Below are 27,920 nucleotides of genomic sequence, written 5' to 3' on the forward strand. Positions count from 1 at the left end.
ACCTTTTAAACATCTATTTCTCAAAATAGGTCCACTTAACAGAGAAAAAAAAAGCCCAATTTCAAAGCATAGCAAATAACCAAAAGGATAAACAAGAACTCTTTTAACAGTGTGTGACGTGCTTGTAAGAATTTGAATGTTTATGGAGGAGGCCCAGAGTAACCCTTGGCCTGTCCTAGTATTAGCAGTTTCTCATGGTGTTTTATACTTGAGGTAGTCTGAGGCCCTTAGGGGCATCCACAAGCTTTACTTTTGTGTGTCATCAAGAAAGAATCTAAAATATCCTTACATTAACATGATCCTTATTTTTCAGTGAGCTATTATTAAATAATGTAACTGGAATGTGTACTGAAAAAAATCCAAGTAAACTGCTACAACTTTCTTTTTTAAAAAAATCATATTAAAAATCCCAGCACTTCAAATTCTGAATCTTGGTTAAAGTATGCCAAATATAGGTTGCAATAGTAAATGACCTTTCCAAAGCGACACCCGCAAATTAATTGGTGCGTGAACAAAGAACCTTTTCTGCAGCTGCATGAATGTGTCTTTCTTCTTCTTCTTCACAAGTACGATTTTACAAAACAAGCCATAGGGCACGATTGACAAAACAGATAACACACTTTTGGTGAAGGCGGGCGCGGGCATGGGTCCGCAGGAGGCTGCCTCCTAGCTGGGCTCTCTTGTCCCCGGCGGGGGCCAAGCTGCCCCTCCCCCGCTCCCGGCTCGGATTTCAGCCTTCCGAGTTGAGCAAACTTGCTGCAGGCGGATTGGCAGCCAGCAGCTCCCGGGCTCCGTGTCGTCCCCGCGCCCACCGCTCCTTTGTGTCCAGCGGCCGCCGCCCGGGCGCGGGGGGCCTCGGCGGGCAGCCAGCTTCCTCGCGCGCCGGACTCTAAGGGCGACACGTGCGGGCCCCGGGTCCCGGAGGAGCAGAGGCGGAGCCGGGGCGGAGGCGCGGCGGCCAGGAGCAGCGACCAGGGATCCGCAGCGCTGCCCGCGCCCGGCGGCAGTTCATTCCGGGCCCGCTCTGTTCTGCAGCGGCAGCGCCGCGGTACAGGCGCGCGAGGGCCACGGCTGGGGGATGAGCTGACTGCAGTGAAAGCGTCGCTCCGGCCCCCTCCAGGCCTCCGGCCGCAGTCTCCCCGCCGCCTTGCCTGCCGCGATCATGTACGTATGCGTCGCCGTCCTGCCACGGTCCGGGTCCGGGACGTGCCACGCACCCTGGTTGTGCCCACTCGCTCACTCTGCCCCTCTCGGCTCCGCAGGTCTATCCACATCGTGGCGCTGGGGAACGAGGGCGACACTTTCCACCAGGACAACCGGCCGTCGGGGCTCATCCGCACGTACCTGGGGAGAAGCCCGCTGGTGTCGGGGGACGAGAGTAGCTTGTTGCTGAACGCCGCCAGCACAGTTGCGCGCCCGGTCTTCACCGAGTACCAGGCCAGTGCTTTCGGGAACGTCAAGCTGGTAGTGCACGACTGTCCCGTCTGGGTAAGGGCGTGTGTGTGTGTGTGTGTGTGTGTGTGTGTGTGTGTGTGTGTGTGTGTGTGTGTGTGTGTGTGTGTGTGTGTGTGTTTGTGTGTGTTTTGTGTGTGTGTGTGTGTGTGTGTGTGTGTGTGTGTGTGTGTGTGTGTGTGTGTGTGTGTGTACATTTTGGCAATTTTGGCTAATCTGGTCCTTTGTTTCAATTTGGAGGTGGTGGGGCAGCCCAGTCACTTCGGTAGGGTAAAAAGCCCCAAAGCAATGTAGAGCAGTTTCTGTATTTCAAGACTTGTCCTTTAGTGGACAGCTGACAGTTGAATGTGCCAACCCCAAGGGACAGGGTCACAAAGTTCCACTGGTCAAGAATCATGTTTTCATGTCCACCCTGTGGAGGATAGGGGGATGTGTTCTATAAATACTGCCCTTTACAGCGCAGCATTGGCAAAAATACTTTTGACTGGGACAGGTAAGAAATAGTATGGGAAAAAAGGAAGAAAGGATGGGGTTTGAAAACTAATTTTACATGGTTTATTTGTAGATTATTAACCTCTGAAAAATTAGTTTTTAGTAATGCTAATGCTCATATATTAGCCTCTTGTTTTAGTGATTAATAAATTGGAAATACCACTAGAATTATTTAGAACTTAAAAAACAACTTCATATTTGTGATGGTTGAATAAAATAAACCTTAGCTTGACTCTTGAGTAACTTAACTCAAGTGTTTGATAAAAGGACAAAGGTTATCTTCATAACACAGTAGCAGTATATTTCAAATGTTTTCATTTAATTTTGAATCCGTGATTCCTTGCTGATATTATAGTTATATATTTTTCAGCTAAAGATTACTATATTTATATGCATATATAAATGTTTAAACTTTTGAGTCTTAAAAAAAGGTGCACAATATGTGATATTCTTACATTAAAAAGGCAGTTTTTAAAAGACTGTCAAAGCTAAGGAGAACTAGCATACTTTTGAACAGAAATATGTAAAAAGTACAGAGAAAATTTTCTTGAACATATTTTCCTATTATGGAAAGAAAGCACTCATTAACTGGAAACTCATATTAATGTGCTGAAATAAATTTAAAATATGCTTTTCAATTAAAAGGATGCTACTCAGCCTTCAGGTATGACAGTATCAAGAGAAGCCAGCAGGAAGGACTTACAGGCTGGTGTATGCAGGCACAGTCACTGCGAACCCTTTTATTATGGACGGTCTCATAGCCTGAACGTATTACAGTTCAGTTGAATAAATGTGCAGTGCGTCCATGAGGTAAAGACAGAAAACAGAAAACAAGGTGAATCAGGATGTTGGGATTGCTTTAAATTTTAATTTGAGAGTTAACCCTTTCCTGTCTGTGTTAATTTAGCAAAGAGCCACAATTTTATAAAAATAGATAAAACCAAATCTTCAAAATGGATGAAATAAGCTGCATGGTCTTGACTCTTGTCACATTCTGTTACAGTTTATTAAGGGAATTCTGATTGTGTGTGCTCACAGTCTGTGACGACACATTTGTTACCAGGTACAACTTCCCAATTAGGATGAGTCCTCAAGCACAGTGAATTTCATAGGCAGTTATTCACTCTGAGCTGCTGGGTCTTCCTCTTGAATGTAAGTAAATTCTGTTAGAAATATGAAGGTTGGTGATGCCTGTCAGCTGGGATTGGCATATGTACTGAGTCAAAATATCAAACAGCACTTTGGACAACAAAAGGAACAGCTTTCAGACCCCACGCTCCTACTATATGAGGTTTTTGGTAAACCTTTCATCCCCTCTCAGGCTTGTTTTCTGGTATCTATCCTGGAGCTGTGCTGAAGGGTAAAGTCCCAAGTGTGGAGGCTCTAGGTGCCCCAAAAGTGATAGCTTCTGTAATAAAGTACACATTACAGCTTTAGTGCAGCCATATACTACTTACACTAAGCACGGAGAGTTTCTCACGTCAGTCAAGGTTTAGACCAGTGCAGGACCTACACACACTAATCAAACAGGATGAAGTTCTTATTTCCCTGTGGGAACTCAGATTTTTTATTTTAAAGATGAATTTAAGGGCTGGAGAGATGGCTCAGGGGTTAAGAGTCAGTGGACTGCTCTTCCAGAGGCCCCGGGTTCAATTCCCAGCACCTACATGGCAGCTCACAACTGTCTGTAACTCCAGTTCCAGGGGAACTGACATACATGCAGGCAAAACATCAGTGCACATAAAAAATAAATAAATTATTTTTTTTTAAATTTGACTCTCCAGGGTGGCCCCCAAGTTTGTTGTGTAACATCCCAGTGAAATCCTGGAACTGATTTATGAGGCACATGGATTTCCTTCATATTTCTAGAAACCAGTAAAGCGTTTTCTCTCTGACCTTTTTCTGTGGGAAGGGTCTGGGAGAGCTTCCCTTTCTGACCTATTTTCTGTAGCTGGCTAGCCCTACTCTGGCTACTTGCCATCTAGCTTGACACTTTTTAAATAAATCTACTTCAAATTCATTAGACGAAGTTCATAGCTTAGGTTCTCCTACCCTCTCTCTTTTGCAGTCATATTATTATTTAATTTCATATTTCTAGATTTTTATTTCCCTCTCTGTAAAAATATGTTCTAAAGCAATGAGGTTAGCTGGAACATCCTGGCTCATGCCTAGAATCCCAGCACTTGGGAGGCAGAGGAAGGACGGTATGAGTTTGGGCCAGCCTGGGCTACTGGACTGTCTCAAAGAACAGAGAAATAAATGAATGAATGAATGAATGAATGAATGAATGAATGAATGAATGAATGAATGAATAAAAAAAGAGTAAACCATGAGGTTTATTTATATTTTATTGTACCCCTTTTCCCATGTTTTCTCTTAAATGTCTCTTTTTCCCATATAATTCTCCAGTAACTCTGAGATTCCAAATTATTGGAATGTGAAAACCGTTTTCTAACTTGTTCTTTAGGTGTTACATGGCTGCTGGGTACTGGCCCAGTTTTATAGTTGGTTTTGAATCCCAGGTCTCTGATCTTTTCTTCTGCTTCCCTTCAGCTTCCTTACGGTGCTGCACCTGCATATTCTGAATTTGAATATTTACAGATGGGATTTTGTGTTCTGTTGACTTGGGAGTTAGGTGTTCTCATCTTCTTGGGCTATATCCATGTGCTCACTTCTCCCCCTACCCTTTGCCCCTTCTACCCTGATCCTGAACCATCCTCAGTCCTTTGCTTTTGACACCAACACCTGTTTGTCTTCCTATTTCTTTGTTCTGTGCTTCTTTAAAATATGCTTTATCTGTTCTGTTGTTGATATTGCATACCTATTTAAAAATTCTGCAATGCCACTCTCATTCTCAATAGGCTTCCTAAGGAGGTGGGCAGGTTAGGTATGGAGATGGAACAAGAACTTCTCTCTATAAACAGACATTTCTGTCATAGGCTAAAAGCTCTGTCATGCAGGTCTTACCTGATTGACTGATTTGAAAACTCTTAACCTGTTTTGGACGTACATATCGAAGTGTAAACATTCATAGATCAACAGCTTACTCACCTCCAACAAGGCCACACTTTCTAACACTTCCACCAACTGGGAGCCAAGCATTCAAAGTCTATGGGGCCATCCTTAATCAAACCATCATGTCATTTAAAAATACATTTTCATAACTTCTAAAAACCATACATGGAACATTTACACTAGTAGGTTATAATTATAACTGATCTGACAGTGATTTTGGGGATTGATTTGAAGATAAACTAAATATTGACGTTTGCATTTTTGTTTAGGACATTTTTGACAGTGATTGGTACACCTCCCGAAATCTAATTGGGGGTGCCGACATCATTGTGATCAAATACAATGTCAATGACAAGTTTTCATTCCATGAAGTAAAGGATAATTATATTCCAGTGATTAAAAGAGCATCGAACTCAGTTCCAGTCATCATTGCGGCTGTTGGTACGAGACAAAATGGTAAGTACAGTTTCTTTGCAGTGAGCATGTCAACACCATGTTTAACAAAGCAGAGTTGATTATTGATTAATATGGTTCTGTTTTAAATGACTGTGTTCAGGTGCCAGCTGCCATCTCATTGTTCTGTAGATCAGATGAGAGACATGAACTTCTACTGTGGTTGCTATACCAATCTTCCCTTAAGTTGCTCTCCTACTGTGCATTAGTAATTGTGTGCTTTTGGCATGCAAAATGTATTACTAGACTGACTTTGAGCCTTAATAATATCTCGTTAACTATCTTAAGGTCCGTTCAATGGGCAAGGCTAGATTCTCCATGAAAAGATGTGTGCATGTGAGCATGCTGGCTAGACAGATAACTGGGAGTGAGTGAACACACGCACAGCTCAGCCTGAGGAAAGGGCTGTTCATTACCACATGCTCGGAAGGTTTCAATGACTCAGGCTGTCCCAAACTTCGCTCTTATGCACAAGACTTCAGATATCTCAAGGAAAACTCAGGACTCATTTTGATTTGGTAGTATTTTCTAAGTTTACTCAGTGGTATTTCCTTAGTAAAACAGTCTTTAAATTTTGATTTTAGTTCTTTGTTTAAAAAACTTTTAAAACCATGGTGTAGCAGTGTCTTAGTGAGTTTTCTATTGCTGTGGTAAAACACCATGACAAAAGGAAGTTGGGGCCTGTTGCAGCTAAGTCCATCACTTAGGGATATCAAGACAAGAACTGGGGAAGCAGAAGCCATGGAGGAGTGCTTCGTATTGGTTCATCCTTTATCACATGCTAAGCCTGCTTTCTTATAGAACCAGACCACCAACCCAGGGGAGGTATTGACCACAAGGAGCTGGCTGGGTCCTCCTACATCAGTTATGAGCCAAGATGTACCACAGGTTTGCCTACAGGCCAATCTGGTGGGGCATTTTCTCAATTGATGTTTCCGCTTCCAGAATGGCTCTACTAGTATCAAATTGACATAAAACTAATCAGCACAGTAAGGAACCTATGGTCTGCTAACCTAAGGGCACAGCTTAATGTGTTCTACTTAATCATGACACCCTCTGTAGAGGAAGCTGTTGCTCTCTGGCTTCTGATAGCTTGCCTGTTCCTGAACATCACACAGAGTTGCACAGTAGGAGTGTGTACATATTGCTTCCTCATTTAATTGCTGTATATTACACCATTGTATAAACTATGTCTGCACTGTCCTGTTGATACTTGGGTTGTTCTTTCCAGTGGATTGCTGGACCAAAGGGCAGGTATGTTTCACCCTAGTACTTACAGAGAAAATCAGCTTGACCTGCCCATGACCTCACATTCTTAGGACTTCTCCACTTTTTTTTCCTTCCTGTTCATGATTTTTGGCCTGTCCCATCACCTGTATCCCCATGGATATAACCCTCTGCCTCCTGAATTCCTTCTGCCTCTCTGTACATCTAAATAGAGCCTGCTAAACTCATTTTTCTCTTACACCACCCATATCTAATAAGTTGAGAAACTTGTTTGATTTTTTACTAAGTACAAAATGAATTAACATCTAGCAGCATCTAGAAAACACTGATGGCTCCTTCAGAGTGGCCTCATTCAATAGGAACTTATCTGTGATTCCTGAGGCAGCTTTTCCTTTAGTACTCATCCAGCCTTTTGGAGCTTCACCTTCAGCTGCTGTGTTTGCATTAAGCTCTCCAGAGTGAGCATTAAATGCTTGTTTGTCACATTTGTTGCACTTTAGTAACAATTATTTCTTTGAAACACTTCCTACTCCACTATAGATACTGTTTCCTGGTTCTTCTAACCTCTCACTGTCTTCTCTGTTGTCTTACCTGTCCTCCTATGTGCACCAGCAACACAGAGAAGTTATTTTGAACTTAAGCTTCCTTTCTTGCTCTCTACCAGATCAGAAATTTGCACTTTGTATCCCAGCCTCCTTTGTACACACTTGCATACATACACATGATATCTTCATTCTGCTAATTTGGCCTGGCCTGTCACCTGTATTCCCATTAATCTTCATTTCTTGTTCTCTACCTAGATCAGGAACTTGCACTTTGTATCCCTGGCTTTCTTTGTACACACTTACATACATACACATGATATCTTCATTCTGCTAATTTGGCCTGTCCCGTCACCTGTATCCCGGTGGATATAACCCTCTGCCTCCTGAATTCCTTCTGCCTCTCTGTACATCTAAATAGAGCCTGCTAAACTCATTTTTCTCTTACACCACCCATATCTAATAAGTTGAGAAACTTGTTTGATTTTTTACTAAGTACAAAATGAATTAACATCTAGCAGCATCTAGAAAACACTGATGGCTCCTTCAGAGTGGCCTCATTCAATAGGAACTTAAAGAATGCAAGGAGACAGTGATCATAATCAAACACATATATCATTTTGCCCATTTTACAGCAGTGTATAACCCTGTGGGAGACATTGTCGAGTTTTCTCCCAGGCATTTCCAAAGGAAGTCCAGACAGCCTGGAGTGTAAGCGCCACGATGAAATGTGTCTGGCCTCCTGCTTTTGCTTTCCTTCTTACTGAAGTAAACTCAGAAAAACCCTGCCAGATACAAGTCAGATAAGCATAGTTAGTGCCTTGAATTTTTTTCAGAAACTTCATATTTCACTTTTATTTCTCAAATTTCAAACATAAGAAAATTGTCAAGAATAAAACACTGAATTGAAGAATTTATTATACACACATGCACATTGCACACACACATGCATGCATATACATGCACACATGCATTTTCTCTTCTAGATAATTTGAGACTACATTATAAACATGAGATTTTCTTTCACTCCTGATGACTTCAATGGGTATCATATAAGAAGAAAGCTAGTATTCACATCTTGTGCATAATATGGCCAACACTCAAGAATTGTGAGACATTTTTATTTGCTAGACTAGTATTTAAAATATTTACATTTATGTTTTCTTGCTTTTTCCAGTAATAAGTTATAGCTGCTTTTTTTTTCCAGTTCGAGATATAAACACTATACTACATTTAGTTATCCTGTCTCTAGCCTTTAATCCACAATTGATCCCAGTGTCTTTTTCTTCTTGGTGGGGGCTTTATGACATGTACATTTTTTAGTTTTTTTAGATTTATTTATTTTATTTATATGAGTACACTGTAGCTGTCCTCAGACATACCAGAGAAGGACATTACAGAGCCACCATGTGGGTGCTGGGAATTGAACTCAGAGCCTCTGAAAGAACAGTCAGTGCTCTTAACTACTGAGCCATCTCTCCAGCCCATGGCATGTACATTTCACAAGGGTTTTGGCCTGTTCTTTTGTGTAAGCTGCAGAACATATACTTGCAATAGTGTGATCTGTCCTCTTTCTTACTCTGTGGTTGGCTGTCCTCCATAGCAGCTTCTCCTTCTCTCACCCCCCTCCCCCATTTTTTTAAATTCATTATGGTTTGTAAGGACTGGTTTTTACAGTTCAGTATTTTATGATCTATTACTTTGGTGTCTTTCTAGGCTAGCTCCAGTCAGTTTTTAGTGCTTCTTAGACATTGCTCTAAAGTTTAGGTTCCTTTTTGTGGGGTATAGTGATCAGAAATGAGCAGCTGGGTTCTGGGCTGTACACCATTGAAGGTGTCATTGTGTCTACATTCTTGCAGTAAAGCTGGGCGTGAAATCAGTTTTTAAATCAGAGGTTACTGTTAGTACTTTTCTTCTTATCCAGTATTTATATTCATGTTAGTAACTTTGTGTTGTAAACTCCTTATCTAAAATACAAACTCCTTCCTGATCTGGTTTCTGACTACTTCTGAACATTTAGGACACAGTTCCACTCTTGGGAATAGTCACACTGGACTCCTTGAAGAACCTGACACTTTTCTCTTTGAAGGTCTCTGCCCTTCTGCCTGTAGCTGCTGCCTCCTCCCCTTCCTCCCACCATTTTCTCCCTCTTTTCATACCTTCAGTGGGCTGATATTGATGATTCTTGATCTCTCCCCACACTTGTAGCTTTCTTGTTTTCTGTTGCTGAATCCTGTCTTCTCCCTCACCTCTCTTTGTGGTAGCATCTTACCCTGTAAGCCAGGCTGGTCTTAAACTTGTGGTTCTGCCTCCCAAGCACGTCAATTACAGTGTATCTTTATGTTGCTTTGTTCTTGGCCTCTTCTCTCTGACTTTTACATACATTTTTTTCTGCTACTTTTCTTGTTTAAAATTTTGATGTCAATATTTTTTTTGTGACTAAAAATCTCTAAATGGTTCGTTCACAATTTCTTATTCCTGACTTAAAGATACTTTTAGATACTTAAAGATACTTAAAGATACATTTTCTTAAAAATATAGTTAATTATTCTAATTTATAATTTATAGTTAATTATAGTTAAAATTATAGTTAATTATTCTCTTTGGTTGAATGTTAAGTGGGTTTTGTTTAAGCATTGTAAGTGCATTCAGTGAGTTTTATTTCAAGATATAGCAGTTTCTCAGATTGTAGGGAAGTTTTTGTTTATCTACTTTTGCACTTCATTTTCCAGGCTGGATGGGTTCCTTTTTCTTGCTCTGGGCAGCTGCTCTCTGTGGCTGGGGTAGACGTGGGAGTATACACAGGGTCAGTGGGGCTAGCTGTTTCTGTTCGCCAGTATGCTTTGGCCATCTGCCAGCCATCTGCCTGTGGTCCTGCTGTTTCCTGCTTCCCACGTTAGAGCTGAGGACACTCTGGACGTTGCTCCAGTGTGTGAAAACCACGTGTACTCTGGCTTCACCCTCCAATTTAGTCTGCTGCTGTCTGCTATCATTTGCCAGGCATTACTAGAGCCCCAGGCTGATGTCATCTAACTTAATTTTAATGTTGCAGTGTACTCAGTCCTCTGCCAACTCCTGCCCTTCCTTCCTCCTCTTCTTTAACACTCCGCTTTTATTTAGTCACATGTGTGGTTTAGCAGGTAGGAGAGATAGCAACATAGGCTTAACTTGCCACCTTGAGATTTTAAGAGGGGAAATGTGGGACTGGGAGATACTTCTGTGGTGAAGAGCGCTTGCTGTTCTTCCAGGGGACCTGAGTTTGATTCCCAGAACAACTACTTGGAACTCCAGGGAAGTCAGCATCCTTTTCCAGGTTCCTCAGTTACCCGCTCACCATGTGGCAGATACACACAGAGATACATATAGACATAAATAAAAGTAATAAAAATAAGGGATTTTGTTTTTGTTTTTAGTGGAAATAGGTTTCTTGTTCTGACCTCTGCCCACACTGTCTATTCTGATTGCAGCCAGTGCCCCTTGCACAGCCTCCTTCTGTAACAGCCTAGCAGATTCATCCTTACCTGTGAACCATTACCCTTTCTGTATACCCTTCACGGAGCTCCTCTCCTCGGTTCCTCTGGTAATTTTATATACCTTTATTTTGGTATTCTCTATGTTGCAAATGTTTGCAGTCACATCTGCCCTGGTCAGTTGGTCCTGAGTCCTTCAGTGGTGTATCTTTCTACCTTTGTGGGTAGTGGGTACTCATAAACATTTTTGCCAGTGGGTAAATACATTGTTTATAAATAATCTAGATTTTTTTTTTAGATTTATTTATTTTATTTATATGAGTACACTGTAGCTGTTTTCAGACACACCAGAAGAGGGCATCAGATCTCATTACAGATGGTTGTGAGCCACCATGTGGTTGCTGGGATTTGAACTCAGGACCTCTGGGAGAGCAGCCAGTGCACTTAACCTCTGAGCCATCTCTCCAGCGCCTATAAATAATCTAAATGAAAAAAGTCATTTTCATTAATATCATGAGATGAATTGACTAACAATGTGATTACATATTAATAACAGAGCTAAGTCTGACTGTTAACTCACAGGCTTTACTGCTCCCCCTACCTCATCCCCTACAATACATTTCATTGAGCTGGGTAATTTTGGGAATTCTCTTGGAGAACTTGTTAGAGCTTAGTAAGCCAAGCAGCAGTTTTGTTTCGTGTGTGTGTGTGTGTGTGTGTGTGTGTGTGTGTGTGTGTGTGTGTGTGTGTGTGTGTGTGTGTGTGTGATAGTGCTTGCTGGGTAGCTCTGGCAGATCACAAATTTGCTACCCTCATATTTTAGCTTATGAAAGGCAGAGATTACAACCATGGTTGACTCTATCACACTTTTTTTTTTTTTACAAAGTTGGCAATGTGGCAGATTTACATACTTGGCTCTGAATAAATTTTTGGATTCGTGCTTTTTTGAGACAGTGTCTCTCAAAGCCCAGACTAACCTTGAACTCATTATATAAACAAGAATGACATTGAATTGATAATCTCCCTGCCTCCATCTCACCACTCCTGAGATTGCAGGAGTGAGCCACACACCCTGAACCACATCCCCAGCACAAATCTTTGGGTTTTAGTATACAGTGAAAATACCTTTTAAGGACAAATCTGTAGTGTCTCTAGGATGCATCCATCGTTTTAAATTTCAGTAAATGGGCATCTTCCCTTTCGAGTTTTTTTTTCTTTCTTTCTTTCTTTTTCAAGTTATCTTTCAAGCGCTGAAACTTTTATATATTACTGAGCTATAATTTATCAAGAGAATTTCTAAAACTTGCCAACAATGGCACCATTGTAAAGAGTACCCTATTGTCGATGCCACTACTTTGAAAGAGATGCTGTTTATTCAAATGCCAGACTGTACTGTTTTGAAAAAATGAAGGCATCTTATAATATCTTAAAAAATGTATGTGTGTGTGTGTGTGTGTTTGTGTGATCCGGGTGGTGTGAAGACCATGCTAATTCTGATTCCCAGAGCCACTGTGGCCATGAGGTCTGCAGATCTCTTTGAGTTCAAGGCCATTCTAGTCTACAAAGTACAGTGTTTTTCAACCTGTGGGTCATGACTCCTTTGGGAGTCAAGTGATGTTTTCACAGAGGTCACATCTCTCAGATATCCTGCAGATCAGATATTTACATTACAATTTATAGCAGTAGCAAAATTACACTTATGAAGTAGCAATAAAAATAATTTTATGTCCTCAGAACATGAGGAATTGTATTAAACATTAAGTATTATTTTGGATCTTCTGGTTGTTATATGCTTAATATGAATGTATTTAGTCCATCAGTATTTTATGGACTCTCCTATAGCCAACTCAAGACAGACTTTGGCATAGAATGTACAGTAAGTTCAGCTAGTGGGTATATCGAAACAGTGATGGTTCAGAAGAGACCCAGAGTAACCAATTGGGGAAAAAATTGTCTACAGCAGGTTTATAGAAATCCAGAAAACATGTACTTAGCCAACTGATTGTGTGACAGTTTTCCTTCTTGCTGAGTAGAAAGAGATGTCACTCCTCTGGCTTCAAAAAAAATTATTTTTTCCTCAGAGTTGGTTTGTTAACCATTCTTGTCCATGTGGTTCATTCTCCTCTCATAACACTGATGACTTTGCTTAATTTTTATCCAGAAGGAAAGCTAAGTAAGGTGATTTGCAAACCCACCCACTTACCGACACATAAGGAGACCTTTGTAAACATAAGAAGGCCTCTGTCTTCAGAAAAATCAAGGCACTGTTCACAAAGGCCTTGTAAAGAGTGAAGCCAATTGTTCTTTCTCAAGACAGGCCAAATGCTACATGAGCAGCTTGCTACAAACTGAAGAAATCTTAGAAAAAAATATGTTCAGATTAGGATGTGTGGCATAATTAAAGAAGCTTAATAGTGTTTCTAATCGTTGTATTTTGGGACCTGATAATGTCTATTCAAACTTTATTATTTTGTTTTTTGGATATGCCACTTTTTTATTAAGATATATTTCTTTACTTACATTTCAAATGTTATTCCCTTTCCCAGTTTCCTGTCCATAAGCCCCCATCCCCTCCCTGTCCTCCATACAGGTATTCCCCCATCCACCCCTCTTACTGCCCCCTCCATATTCACCTGGCCTGGGGATCCAACCTTGGCAGGACCAGGGACTTCCCCTTACACTGGTGTCCCAACAAGGCTATTCTCTGCTACAATGCAGTTGGAGCTCTGGGTCAGTCTATGTATAGTCTTTTGGGAGTGTTTTAGTCCCTAGCTCTGGTTGGTTGGCATTGTTGTTCACATGGGGTTGCAATTTCAACTCTTTCAATCCTTCCTCTAATTCCCTCCAAGGGGGGGTCCTGTTCTCAGTTCAGTGGTTTGCTGCTAGCATTGACCTCTGTATTGGACATGATCTGGATATGTCTCTCAGGAGAGATCTATATCCAGTCCCTTTCAGCATGCATTTTTTAGCTTCATCAATCTTACCTAGTTTTGGTGGCCGTATATATATGGGCCACATGTGAGGCAGGCCCTGAATGTCTGTGCTTTCAGTCACTGCTCTAAACATTGCTTCCTATCCCCTCCTATGGTTATTTTTTCCCTTTTAAGAAGGAGTGGGAGCATCCACATTTTGGTCATCCTTCTTGAGCTTCCTGTGGTCTGTGGCTTGCATCTTGGGTAATTTGAGGTTTGGGCTAATATCCACTTATCAATGAGTACATACCATGTGTATTTTTCTGTGATTGGGTTACCTAACTCAGATGATATTTTCTAGTTCATTCCATTTGCCTATGAATTTCATGAAGTCATTGTTTTTGATAGCTGATTGGTACTCCATTGTGTAAATGTACCACATTTTTTAAAATCCATTTCTCTGTTGAAGGGCATATGGGTTCGTTCTAGCTTCTGGCTATAGTGTCTTTGTTGTATGTCGGAGCATCTTTTGGGTATATGCCTAGGAGAGGTATAACTACGTCCTCAGGTAGTGGAATGTCCAATTTTCTGAGGAACCTCCAGAGTGGTTGTACCAGTTTACATTCCCACCAACAATGGAGGAGTGTTCCTCTTTTTCCACATCCTCCCCTGAGTTGTCACCTGAGTTTTTGATCTTAGCCATTCTGATTGGTGTGAGGTGAAATCTCAGGGTTGTTTTGATTTGCATTTCCCTGATGACTAAGGATGTTGAACATTTCTTTAGATGCTTTTTGGCCATTCGATAATCCTCACCTGAGAATGTTTTGTTTGGCTCTGTACCCCATTTTTAATAGGGTTATTTGGCTCTTTGGAGTCTAACTTCTTGAGTTCTTTGTATATTTTGGATATTAGCCCTGTATCAGATGTAGGATTGTTAAAGATCTTTTCCCAATCTGTTGGTTGCTGTTTTGTCTTAATAACATTGTCTTTTGCCTTACAGAAGCTTTGCAGTTTTATGAGATCCCATTTGTTGATTCTTGATCTTAGAGCGTAAGCCATTGGTGTTTTGTTCAGAAATTTTCTCCAGTGCTATGTGTTCAAGACTCTTCCCCTCATTGTCTTCTATTAGTTTGAGTGTATCTGGTTTGATGTGGAGGTCCTTGATCCACTTGGACTTAAGCTTTGTACATGGTGATAAGAATGGATCGATTTGCATTCTTCTACATGCTGACCTTCAGTTGAACCAGGACCATTTGTTGAAAATGTTATCTTTCTTCGATTGGATGGTTTTTAGCTCCTTTGTCAAAGATCAAGTGACCAGAGGTGTGTGGGTTCATTTGGTCTTCAATTCTGTTCCACTGATCTATCTGCCTGTATCTGTACCAATACCATACAGTTTTTATGACCATTGCTCTGTAATACTGCTTGAAGTCAGGGATGGTGATTCCCCCAGAAGTTCTTTTATTGTTGAGTATAATTTTCAGTATCCTGGGTTTTTTGTTATTCCAAATGAATTTGCAAATTGCTCTATCTCCATAAAAAATTGAGTAGGAATTTTGATGGGGATTGCACTGAATCTGTAGATTGCTTTTGGCAAAGTGGCCATTTTTACAATATTAATCCTGCCAATCCATGATCATGGATGATCTTTCCATCTTGTGAGATCTTCCTCAATTTCTTTCTTCAGAGACTTAAAGTTCTTGTCATACAGATCTTTCACTTGCTTGGTCAAAGTCACACCAAGATATTTTATATTACTTGGGACTATTGTGAAGGGTGTCATTTCCCTAATTTCTTTCTCAGCCTGTTTATCCTTTGAGTAGAGGAAGGCTACTGTTTTGTTTGAGTTAATTTTATACCCCGACACTTTGCTGAAGTTGTTTATCAGGTTAAGTAGTTCTCTGGTGGAACTTTTGGAATCACTTAAATATACTATCATATCATCTGCAAATAGTGATATTTTGATTTCTTCCCTTCCAATTTGTATCCCTTTGACCTCCTTTCATTGTCTGATTACTCTGGCTAGGACTTCAAGTACTATATTGAATAAGTAGGAGGAGAGTGGGAAGCCTTGTCTAGTCCCTGATTTTAGTGGGATTGCTTCAAGTTTCTCTCCATTTAGTTTAATGTTAGCTACTGGTTTGCTGTATATGGCTTTTACTATGTTTAGATATGGGCCTTGAATTCCTGATCTTTCCAGGACTTTTATCCTGAAGGGGTGTTGAATTTTGTCAAATGCTTTCTCAGCATCTAATGAAATGATCATGTAGTTCCTCTCTTTGAGTTTATTTAATATAGTGGATTACATTGATGGATTTTCATATATTAACCATCTCCACATCCTTGGGATGAAGCCTACTTGATCATGGTGGATGATTGTTTTGATGTGCTCTTGGATTCGGTTTGCAAGAATTTTATTGAGTATTTTTGTGTCCATATTCATAAGGGAAATTGGTCTGAAGTTCTCTTTCTTTGTTGGGTCTTTGTGTTATTTAGGTATAAGAGTAATTGTGGCTTCATAGAAGGAATTCGGTAGTGCTCCATCTGTTTCTATTTTGTGGAATAGTTTGGACAGTGTTGGTATGAGGTCTTCTGTGAAGGTCTGATAGAATTCTGCACTGAACCCTTCTAGTCCTGGGCTCTTTTGCCACTTTCTTTTTTTAAGCAGGTGGAGACAGTGATGCTTTTGTCTTTGTTTTTCAATCTCTACTTTGAGAGATGAAGCACCTGACTGATCTGAGCAGCAGTTTTCTCTTCTGTAAAATGAAGATATAAGTACACAGTTTCTGAACTTTATTTTTATTTATTCATTCTTTTTGGCACAGGGTCTCCCTGGGTAACTATCCTGGAACTCACTATGTAGACCAGGTTGACCTCTAATGCACAGAGATCTGCCTTCCTCAGCCTGCTGAGGGCTGGGATTAAAGGCTGTGTCGCTACACTCTTGTTTATGATGATATAGTTCAGTGGGTAAAGGTGCTTGCTGCCAAGACTGAGCACAGGGATTTGATTCCAGGATTTGATCCGTGGAAGGAAAGAACTGACTCTAGAACATTATCTTTTGACCTTCCCTCAGACACTGCGTCACGTATCTCATATATACATGTACTGCGCCAACTGTACCTGGGTAACAGTGTTTTTGTGCTCCAATGCCTCCCTTGGCTCTTCCACGCACTTCCTCTGTTGTGAGACTTGTCAGCTGATGCTGCACACAGAGTATCTTTCAGATATGCATCTCCACAGGTTGGAGCTGCTTTGCACAAGGTAATGTCCTCTCCAAGAATGTAGTTCTCATCTAAATGATGTAAGACACCAGAGGCTCTGTTGTCTTTCTTTAAGAGGCTAACCGCCAGAGAAACTGCGTACTTGGGTACAGCTGCCTTGTTGCTGAAGACTTTCCTGTGCTCAGACTCATTTCCCTCATTCCTTAGGAGAGTTGTTTCTGGGGTCTCTGTGTTGGCTAATTTTTCTATCAATTTGACCCAGCTGTATCAAAGAAGAGGAAACCTCTACTGAGAAAATGCCGCTTTTAAGATCTGGCTGTAGACAGATTTCTATGGCATTTTCTTAATTGATTGATGGGGAGGGCACAGCCCATTGTGGGTGGTACCATCTGTGGGCTGACAGTCCGGAGTTCTATAAGAAAGCAGGCTGAGCTAGCTTTGAGGAGCAAGCCACAAAGCAGCACCCTTCCATGGCCTCTGCAGCAGCTTCTGCCTCAAGGTTCCTGCCCCATTTGAGTTCCTATCTCACTTCCTTTGATGATAAACTGTTCCATGGAAGTGTGAGTGAAATAAACCCTTTCCTCTCCAGGCTGTTTTTGGTCATGGTGTTTCATCACAGCGATAACAACCCTAACTAGGACAGTCACTAAGCAGTGAGTCACCCACACACCATTCCATATCTTACACTGTGCTTCCCAGGTACACTGACCAGCAACAGCATGCCGTTCTTACAGTGACTACCTCATTCTTTTGACTTAGCTGCTATTTGATCATGACACATTTAATATTTATTCCTGAGACAAAGCAAAGCTGGCTGAGGAATATGGAGCTGATCGTGTATTTTGACCTTAGGAAGAGTGTTTGTAAGCCTATGATAAGCCACACTTTTCCAGTTGTAAATTTGGCTGTTATTCACACAGGAATCCTGAGAAGTTAACTTTTTTATTAAATACTTTTAATCTATAAATTTTAATTTGATTTAGTTTTATCTCTAAAGTAGAATGTTTTAGGGAGCTAGGGAGATGGCTCAGCAGGTAAGAGCACTGGCTGCTCTTCCAGAGGACCTTCCAGAGGGTTCCTTTCTCAATGTTCCTACAACCATCTGTAATTCCAGTTCCAGGCAACCAGCGCTGTCTTCTGGCCTTTGCTAGTACCTGACTCTCATGCTGCACAGAAACATATGTAGGCAAAATACCCAAAGATAAAATAAAAATAAAGCTGAAGAGAATGTTGTAGAACTAAATGACTACATTAAGAATGCATTTTATGTGAAATTTATGAGCAGTGGCATGCAACTTTAAAATTAAGGTCAAATTAAGGGTTCTGTTGGAATAAAAGTGTAAGATTTATTCAAAGTTGATGATATGCTTAGTGGACAATTTATGACAAAAGAAGATCCAGTCCACTGTTCTCATGGTTTGTGTGGGCGATTGGTCAGATGGTTGAATTTGATCTGATGGGCCAGATGTTGGGTTGTATAGCTAGATGGGGAGCACCATTGCTATGCTTCCTCTCATACTGTTCACTCAGCAACTTTTGAATCCTCCTGTTTTCTAAAATACTACTTGTTCTCCTATGGTCAATGCCTATCCATCGAGCACTTTCTCTTTGTTGACATTTTGGGTTTGGTATATAGTAGTTATATTCATTAACATTCACAATGTCTATGTATTTTTTCCTGATTAATTTTAGAACTATTTGTTTTTATATTCCTTTCTTCAGAAGAATTACCTTGTACATGCCCACTGTGTACTTCAGACCGAGGGAGCTGTGTTACCACCACAGAAGGGATCCAACTTGCCAAAGAACTGGGAGCTACCTATCTGGAACTCCACAGCCTTGATGATTTCTACATCGGAAAGTACTTTGGAGGAGTGGTAAGTGGAAAACCCTGTGAGGTCATCTGTTGGACTGTCACTTTAGCTATTTTCTAGGGCATCAATTGGAAGTTTAGTTTTATAAGCGTGTTTTGTTTTAACCTTGCAAAATAATGAGTTAATGGCATAGACTGAATCAGACATTTTTATATCTATTATGACTTTTGGAATCTTTCAAAGTTGATACTGTATTGGTCTTTGTATATGTCAAAATCTCATGTTATACAAACTTACACAAGTCTGTAGTAATCTTGTGTGTATATGTACATATGTTCATGTGTGCGTGCATGCACACATATGCCTGCATGTGGGCATGGGTGCATATGTTCATACTGGCATGTGAAGTCCAGAGGACATCCTCAGGTGTTGTCAGACACAGATCACTTTCTTTAAAGACTCTCCTGGCCTAGAACTTGCCAAATGAGCTGAGCTGGCTGGACGGAATCCCTCAAAGGTCCGCCTGTCTTTCCCTCCCTAGAGCTGGTCTTAGAAGGATGCTTCACATCCCACCTCCCTTGATATTACTGGGGCATGGAGCAGTGGTTAGTAATATATGTTGTGTAGAGGTCAGAGGTCAATCCTGAGTGTTGTTCAATCTTGTTGACCTTGTTTTCTGAGACTCGGTCATTGACCTGGAGCTCTCCAGTGGCAAAGCTGGCTGGCCAATGAATCCCAGGGATCTGCATGTCTCTCTCTCTCCCTTCCTAGTGCTGAGATTACAAGTACCTCCCACCAATGCCAGCATTTTCTGCCCACGTGGACCAGGTCCTTGTACTTGCAAAGCAAGTACTTTACTGATGGAACCGTCTCCCCATCCTGGTTTATATTATCTGATCTACAGCTGAATGAGCCTTGTAACCTGAACAATAGTTCTCTCTATTAGTTAAAAAAAAAAAACCAAACCTGATTTTCTTTTATGCATGGGTTAACAAGACTTCACAACCAATGTTATTATAATTGAAAAGTACACTCGGTTCTAAATGCCTTCCCTTCAGAACTCAGGGAACTATGTGCAAGAGACAAAGGAGTATACAAGCCACAGAGGACGAATGACATAAAGGGGACAGTGCTTTCCAAACACAGCAGAATAGACACACATATGAACTCAGAGACAGTGGCAGACATAGGGCTTGTACAGGTCTAAGCCAGATAGATAGGTTCCCAGAGCTGAAAGGGGGAAGTTGACAAGAGGCCTCATCCCTACACAAGCCATGTCCAATTGGCAACAATTTACAAAGGAAAAGAAAATAGTTTTTCTCCACGGGAGTCTCACTGAGTATACAAACCACACTTAAGGCCCCATGCCCAGTAGTAGATGACCAACAAAGACAGCTAGCTCAGTGGCAGTTTTGTAGATTTTGGTACATATTTCTTTGTTTGAACTTTTTTTCTCCTGGTCTTTTGGTTGTATATTAGGGTTTCCAATTTAGTGTTTTTATGTGGGGTGTGTGTGTGTGTGTGTGTGTGTGTGTGTGTGTGTGGTGTTTCTTATGCCTTTTTGTTTATTAGTTTGTTTGCCTGTTTGTTTTATAAAGAGAGAATGAAGATGTGGAGTTGGAGGGGTGGGAAGGATCTGAGAGGACGTGTAGGGAAGGGAACTGTGGTTAGAACATATTGTATAAAGGAATTGTTTTCAGTGAAAAAAAAGACAAACACATAGGACTGTTTCTGTAGTTTCTTGTTGGATGTGAAGGAGCTAGGTGGGCTTTGGTTCAACTGCAGTGCTAGGAGGTCTTGTGTTTGTTTTAAGTCTCAACATACAATACCTATCCCATAACTAATATTAAGAATTACAAGGTCTTTGGAGAATATTTGCATTGTTTAACAATTTACTGATCTTAAACTATCAAAAAGTAACCCTTTCAGTAGACAAATCTAATAATCAATGAAAGTCAATACCCAAAACAACTCTACCTTAAGTGTAAGATCTTTGGACTTAACACATGCTTATGTTGAAACATTGTAATTTCTACAGGTGATTATAGACTTTTCATTCTCTAGAGTTCACTAACATGGCTATAATTACAAATATAAATGATACTGATTTCTATTAAACATAAATAGCTACAATTCAGTCCATTTCTATTGTAGTGAGTATGAAATATTTTAATTTGATCAACTGTGCATTTCCATGAGATACTTAGGTAATTTATGTGGAGTACCTGGGTATCATTCTTGCTTTAATGGTTTTCTTTGATAGCTGTTTCATGAGTTGGATTTAGTTTCATTTCTATTGGAATAAGAGTCTCCTGAATGGCTATTCCAGCAGAGATCACTCCTTTTCTCTGTTTCTCTCCCATGTTTCTCTTTCTTCCTAATGTTTAATGGTATAGTTACTGTGAGACACATGAGAAGGATTGAGATGTGGTCCAAGTTGGAAGAGAGACATGGATGTTTCCTTTATATTAATACTTAGTAAGAATATGAAACAGAATCAAGATAATCTTGATGCATGTGTCTGTGTATGTGCATGCACATGTGTGTGCATTTATACGCCTGAATTGCCATTGTGCATACATGTGGAGGTCAGAAGAAAATCTTGGATGTTAATCCACACTTCCCACCTTGTGTGAGCTAGACTGTCTTGCTGTCGTTACTGCATCACTGCACCAGCTGGCCCGGGACATTTTGATGGCCTGTCTACACTGCCCATCTTTCGGCAGGGATGCTGAGATTACAGATTCATTTTGCCATTTCTGACTGCACAAGAGCTCTGGATTTCTAGACTCACATCCTCACACTTGGTCAGCCAGTACTTCACCTCTACTTGAGCCATCTTCTCAGGTCTCTCTCACGGCTCTCGAGTAGTAATTTGTAACTGAAATCTCGAGGTAAGAGAGTATGGTATTGCAAGAGTACAAGTGGAGGTGATAATACTAAACTGAGCATTTAAGATTTTATGTTTCAGTGAGGGATGAAGAGTTATATGGCATTCTTTTCAGTCCTGGGTAAGAGAAACCTGTGAGGTTTAGAGAACCCCACCCTCTGGTTGTACCCCTTCCCATAGGGCATAAGTTAATAGATTTAAAAGGATGTAACCACCTGGAGCAAACAACCCTCACTTTGTAGAACTGCCTGAGCTTCCACATGTGGCTATTGCTATTTAGATTTTAAAATTAATTGAAATAAAACAAAATGAGATTCAGTTCCTTGAGTGTTAGATGCAACTCACATTTCAGAGTGCTCTGTAGCTTTCCATTGTCACACAGTTTTGTTAGATCAAGCTATGATGAGGCTCCCAGACACAGGACTCAAAAGTCTGTTTCCTGGCTTATACAGGCCCTCTCATGGACCTGCCCTCCATGGTGGACTGCACTGCTAGGACCCTATACCTTAGAGGTGGCTAATTGTGAAGGGGACTGGGGACAGGAACAGCTGAGGTGTGTGGTGGGCATGGGGGTGGTAGGAGGAGAGACTGTCTTAGCATCCAGGAATAGGGGTGACGTACGCTGCATGTTTATCTGAGGAATTTGAGAATTTAAAGCTGAGTCTGGCTGAACATGCCTATAAGATGATAGGTTTAGGAGAACAGGAATGTAGACTATCTTTTTGTGTCTCAAAGTTTGCTTTATTGATTAATATTTTAAAATTTTGCTGTGGAGATGACATCTATTTGTGCTTCTGCAAAACCTAGACCTTATGACATGTGTTACCGGCCTAGTGCCAGGCTAGTGTGTGTTGAGGAGAGTTTATTTTGTAAAGGACAGTGTGTTGAAGAGAAACAAATACAATTGCCTAGCTGATGAGAGCCCCCTGTGGACAGATCTAGCCATATCTACTACTGCCTTGAATGTCACAGTATTGACTTCACTGGTTCCCACTGAGGGGACTGCTGTAGCCATGGTGCTACAGTGTGTGTGTGTGTGTGTGTGTGTGTGTGTGTGTGTGTGCATGTTGTTTTTTTGGTTTTTCAAGAAAACAATTTTTTTTAAGTATTTGTGTTGGAACAAAGCAAATCAATCCTCCTAAATATATTTATTTTTAATACTGAAGATTATTTTAGTATTATATAATTATAATAAATTTTATATAAAAATATGTAAAAATTATTTACATTTTTGCTAGTATTGTTGCTGGCATTGAAACCTTTTGCAGGTGTGGTTTGGAAGACACATAATCATGTTGACCTTCTAATTCTGGTTTGATACATGTTTAGTTGGAGTATTTTATGATTCAAGCCTTAAATCAGAAGGCAAGTGAAAAAATGAAGAAAAGGAAGATGACGGGCTCCTTCCATGGAATTCGACCTCCTCAGCTGGAACAGCCAGGTGTGATGGTGTTAGAGCACACTTCTTACAAGTCATAGATCTTAGAGAGATTGCTTTAAATTCAAGCATGCTTAGTGACCATCTGACATTCTCATTCCGTGAACCTGGGACAAAGGCTAGGACCCTTTCAGCTGACACTAAAGCGAACAGTAGTTAAACCACACTTGTGAGAAATACTGATTCAATGTTTGAGCCTACAGACTTTTAGCATGTTGTAGAGAACTGTTGAGATTGAAGACTTCTAAAGGCCATACATAAATCCTAATTGGGTGCTGCTCAATAAGACATCTGAAAGGCAACCTTGGAATACTAGGTGAAATTTTAGTACGAACTGAAAACTAGATGAAATTGTAGCATTATTGTTAATTTCTTACCTATTATGATTAATAAGTCAGTGCTAAGATATAATTTAAATATGTTCAGAGCCATAGTGGCCTAACACCTACATTTTATTTACTTTTAAAGAATTTGTCTGGTGTGTATGTATCTATCTCTGTATGGACTTATCTTTATGTCTAGAAATAAGGCTCAATGGCAGTGTTAGCAGGATAAAGTTAAAGGTGGATTTGTGCTCAACTGTATTGTTTGTGCAATTGAGTGTAAATATAAAAATAAAACACACCATTATTAGAACATTTTGGATCAGTTTATCTTTTATATTATTTCTAAAAATAGGTACTTTTTATTGTTGAATAATGACTAGTTTATATAATAATGTATCTATATTTTATGAAGAAGTGTAAAAGATGAGTTTGAAAGCCCCAAATACAAATAAATGATGAGATGCCATGTGGTATGTATGTATTGAATAATCAGTGTGTATTCCATAAATGTGAGGTATCTGTATTTGTCAAAAAAAAATGTAAAGTAGGTAGGAGAAAACTATTTGTTGAAAGAATATAAACCAAGGAAATACAAATCAGAATTGAAGAATCATTTTTAGTTTTGAAAGGTTCAGGTAAGTAAAAGGTCTGTTAGATGGTAGATTCTCGGGCCTTATATTCTCTTAGGGTTGGAAAAGACCAGCTGGTATACACAGCTAATTGTCCTGAGTGATCCAAAGAAGAGAACATGCTCATTCCTTAGAGGAATTAACCCACACACCATTTGACACTGATAGAAGCCTCTCCAGCAGTTCTTCGTTTGGGGGACTAGATAATATAGTGTACAGGGTCGCCAACAGCATTGGGGTAGGAGATACAGCCTGTGCGTTCACAAGGCTGTCTCATGTGTCTTTCAGTTTGGAGAGCAGTGGATGGAGCACTAAATAAAACCCAGACCAGCTTAAATACCGCTAGGTGTCTCTGGGGCTGACTTGTTGTAAGGATTAGTACTGGCTTTAAAACTGTCAGCATTTCAGGTCGTGTGAGGGTCGTTGTCAGAGAAGGGAAGGTGGTGTTGGGGTGCAGTGCAGGGAGCCTGACCCACAAAGGAGCTTCTCTGTGTCACAGACCCAGCCTCCAAGCTTTGTTTAAAATAAAGGATTTCTGTTGCTGCTGGAATTAATTGCACTCACTTAGATCCTGGTGTGCCATTCTTTGGCATGTTTCTTCTCCCATGTCCTTCTGCTCAGGTTTGGCAACAAGTGAGAGGCCAGACATCTTACCCTTAGGTTTTGTGGGGAGGACATGACCTGTGGGTATGCTGAGCTGATGGAATACTCTTCTCCCTTCAATAGGGTCAAACTAGTGTTGGTAAATCCAAGGTTATGTTCTCCCTAGAAACCCATGGATCACAATCAACACCCTGGCTGAGGTGTGCTGAGTAGAGGGAATTATTTGCTGTTTGGTGAAGTAGATTAGTTTACTGGAAGGAAAAGAAAAGAGTAGGATCATTAAGGTGATTTCAGGCAATAAAGTAGTTAGAGGCATTATGTTTTCTGGAGACATAGAAATGTGAAGCTGTTATTTCACTGTCATTAAACCATGGCCCTTGACATCGCCCTATTGCAGAAGGACAGCCTGTGTGAGAGTAGGCTCTTCAGAACTTAGGTGGATTTTTAAAAGTCAGGTAGAAGTCTCCTACCCCAATATTAAAGCATTGCATGTGAGGGAGTGTTTTGTTTTGTGATACAAATAATGAGAAATGTTATTTTATTGCACATATCATTAGGTTTTCATTTTTTACTACAAAATATAAAATTATATCCTTGTGTGTTCTATAAAATGTGCTTTAGTAATTCTTGATGAATTAGTTCATATATGCATAGGTTAAGCTGTACAAAATCAGTGGTTTGTAGGTTAAAAGGGGGGCAAGTATTTTTTTTCTTTGTAGAACTTCACCTCATTTTTAAAGAGCATTTATTTTTAATTATTGGGGCTATACGTGTAAAAAGTGAGCTATTATTTTTATTTTTCCCTCTGGAACAGAAAAGATGCCTGTCTTGAAAGCTGAAGCATCACACTATCACTCCGACTTGAATAACTTGCTGCTCTGCTGCCAGTGTGTTGATGTGGTCTTTTACCACCCGGAAGTGGTGGGTGTCGTGGAAGCCCACAGGATCGTTCTCTGCTCTGTAAGCCATGTTTTCATGCTGCTTTTCAATGTGAAGAGCCCTCACGACATTCAGGATTCCAGTATCATCCGAACCACCCAGGATCTCTTTGCCATAAACAGAGATGCTGTGCTTCCAGGTGCTAGCCAAGAATCCTCCAGCAACCCGCCATTGCGCGTCATTGTTAAGGATGCCCTCTTCTGCTCGTGTTTGTCAGACATTCTGCGCTTCATTTATTCAGGTACCTTGTGTAATGCTCTTGGTCTGTTAAGCTGCTTAGATGAAAGGTGCTCGTGGTCCATGAGAATCTTGGTTAATTTTATATTTATCTTATCCCCTGACATCAGAGGTGAAACTTACACATAAAATATAGCATTTGCTATATAAGTAGAAATATCCAAGTTATTTTTCTTCCTGACAAATTTATTCGCCTGAAGGAAAATAAAATGGCAAAATCACATAATGTATGATTTGTTTTCAAATCATCAGCCATCTTTAAGTGTACAACCAAGTAATATTAGATGCATTCAATATTAGACCCATAACTTCTTCAGGTTTCATCAGTGGCATCCTTTGTGTCACTTTTTAATGCTTTAAACAGAATATGGCAGTTATTAGAAAAGTAAAAATAACATAACAATTCATTTATGAGTGTGTACCTGAAATAACTAAAAGCAAGGTGTCAGGAATTGTACAATCATGCTCAAAGTAGTAGTATTATATGCCAAACTGGTGCGTATGACCCAAATGTCATCAATGGGTCTATGATATGTGTCTTTGATGTTATATGTATGTTATATACGTGAGATATGTATGATATATATATATGATATATATATAGAGAGAGAGAGTTTTACTCACCTCTAAAAACTAAGATATTCTTTTTTCCATTTGTGTTATGGATATATCATGTAATAAGCTAAAATTTAATTAGGGTTTTAAAAAGAACTTATAGTTGTTTTTTTGTTGTAAATGTGAAAATAATGTTGTGTTGGCTTACTGAATAGTGGTTTATAAAATTTGCAAGTACCCATAGGGCACACTACCTTCAGCTTGGCAGATTTCCATAAATTTCTGTGGCCATGTAGGTGATTTCCAAGTAGTTAGAGCCATCAAATATCTAGTTATTGACTTCTTTTGGTTCTGTAGGTTTTCATGTAGAACTTAGAATCTCATAGCTCAGACTTTTGAGTAATTCTTACTCTTTAATGTCTAGAGAACTGTGAAGGATATTTGACTTTTCGGTGATTTTACTGATAAAATTCTATGAATTATTCAGCAGGTTTCCCATAATATCATTAATCCTGGAAGGCACGGGAGTATTCTAAAGCATTTATGCTTTCTTTGGTATGGTAGTTGTAAAACATGTCCACACAGCCAGAGACTGAACCTGTCTGGCAGTCTCCTGGGGAAGGATGCTTTTTTTTGGCATTTTAAAGTCAGTACATCGATGGGGAAATACAGATCGGTGGATGAAGGGGAAAGAAAAGAAAAGAGAAGAAAAGAAAAAGTTCTTCCTGTACCCTCACCCATGCCCTTGACGACAACTTTCTGAATTCTTGCAGCTACAATTAGAAAGAGATTTATTCACATAAACAGATGCTGTGGCAAATATGTAATCCTTACAACTGATGTTTTCTTGGGACTGCAGGTACTTTCCCAGGAGTACAGAGAGGGAAATGAGCTAGCTATTTGGGCCTGTGTGGACAGTTTCTGCCATTCCAGAAGCTGTGATACTGTCCTTAGTGTAATCAGGCAGGGATTTCTGTAGACTGTTCTTGCCTGGTGGAGGAGAGGGGGTTGAGGTAGAGTGGGTAAGGCATGAACTCAGTAAGAAAGCTCAATGAATCTGTCATGCAGATTCAAGGAGGCTGACACTACCTTTCAGCAGCAAAGATCTTAGAGTTCGAGGTTACCAGGGGAACCTGTAAGTATGCAGAGTCTGATGGTATGGCAGGGGTGGGTGCAAATGGGAGCAGTTTTCCTACAGACTCCACGTGATGGTAGGACAATGGGGCTGCATCCCAGCCAGTGAATTAGGGCTTGGATTCAGTGAAGAGGTTGGGCCTGGAAGCCTGTCGTTAATTTAGGGCACAAAGGTAAATTACAAGACTGCCTGACTCAGCTAGTTGGAGCTCAGTTCTTGGTGTCCTGCCATGTGTCTGCCCAAAGAGGAAGAGTAGATCTTAGCAGATGAGTAGAAACTTGGGGAGCAAGGGAATGAATGGGATGCCTGAGCAGAACAGAGGCTGTGAAGTACGTGGGGAAAGTGAGCTCCTCAGCCAGCTCAGAGCTTTTGTACATCTTCTGTACTTTTGGTCTCCTATGTCCCAGCCAGGCAGGCAATGCAGGAAGGGACATAAGGAACCTGATGCAGGTTGAGATGGAGGAGTAACTGGCTCTGAGGTTCTTATTAATCATTCTTTAAGTATATATAAATGATACATCTGAATGGAGCAGAGGTAAGCTTAAGTTTTGTTTTTAAAGATACTAA

The 27,920-nt window shown here is 40.4% G+C and overlaps 1 protein-coding gene across 1 annotated transcript in view; it reads left to right on the plus strand.

The window, feature by feature from the left end:
- The first annotated feature begins 752 nt into the window (after window positions 1–752).
- Window positions 753–27,920, plus strand: part of Rhobtb3 (Rho related BTB domain containing 3) — a 44,224-nt gene continuing 17,056 nt past the window's right edge. The window contains exons 1-5 of the mRNA XM_032899122.1: window positions 753–1,488; window positions 5,229–5,415; window positions 18,510–18,664; window positions 22,821–22,932; window positions 25,302–25,667. Of these exons, the coding sequence (XP_032755013.1) occupies window positions 1,171–1,488; window positions 5,229–5,415; window positions 18,510–18,664; window positions 22,821–22,932; window positions 25,302–25,667 (1,138 nt within the window). The 5' untranslated portion in view covers window positions 753–1,170. The remainder of the gene's footprint in view (window positions 1,489–5,228; window positions 5,416–18,509; window positions 18,665–22,820; window positions 22,933–25,301; window positions 25,668–27,920) is intronic.

The sequence above is a fragment of the Rattus rattus genome, chromosome 3 (genome assembly GCF_011064425.1).
Source record: "Rattus rattus isolate New Zealand chromosome 3, Rrattus_CSIRO_v1, whole genome shotgun sequence".
Classification (NCBI taxonomy): Eukaryota; Metazoa; Chordata; class Mammalia; order Rodentia; family Muridae; genus Rattus; species Rattus rattus.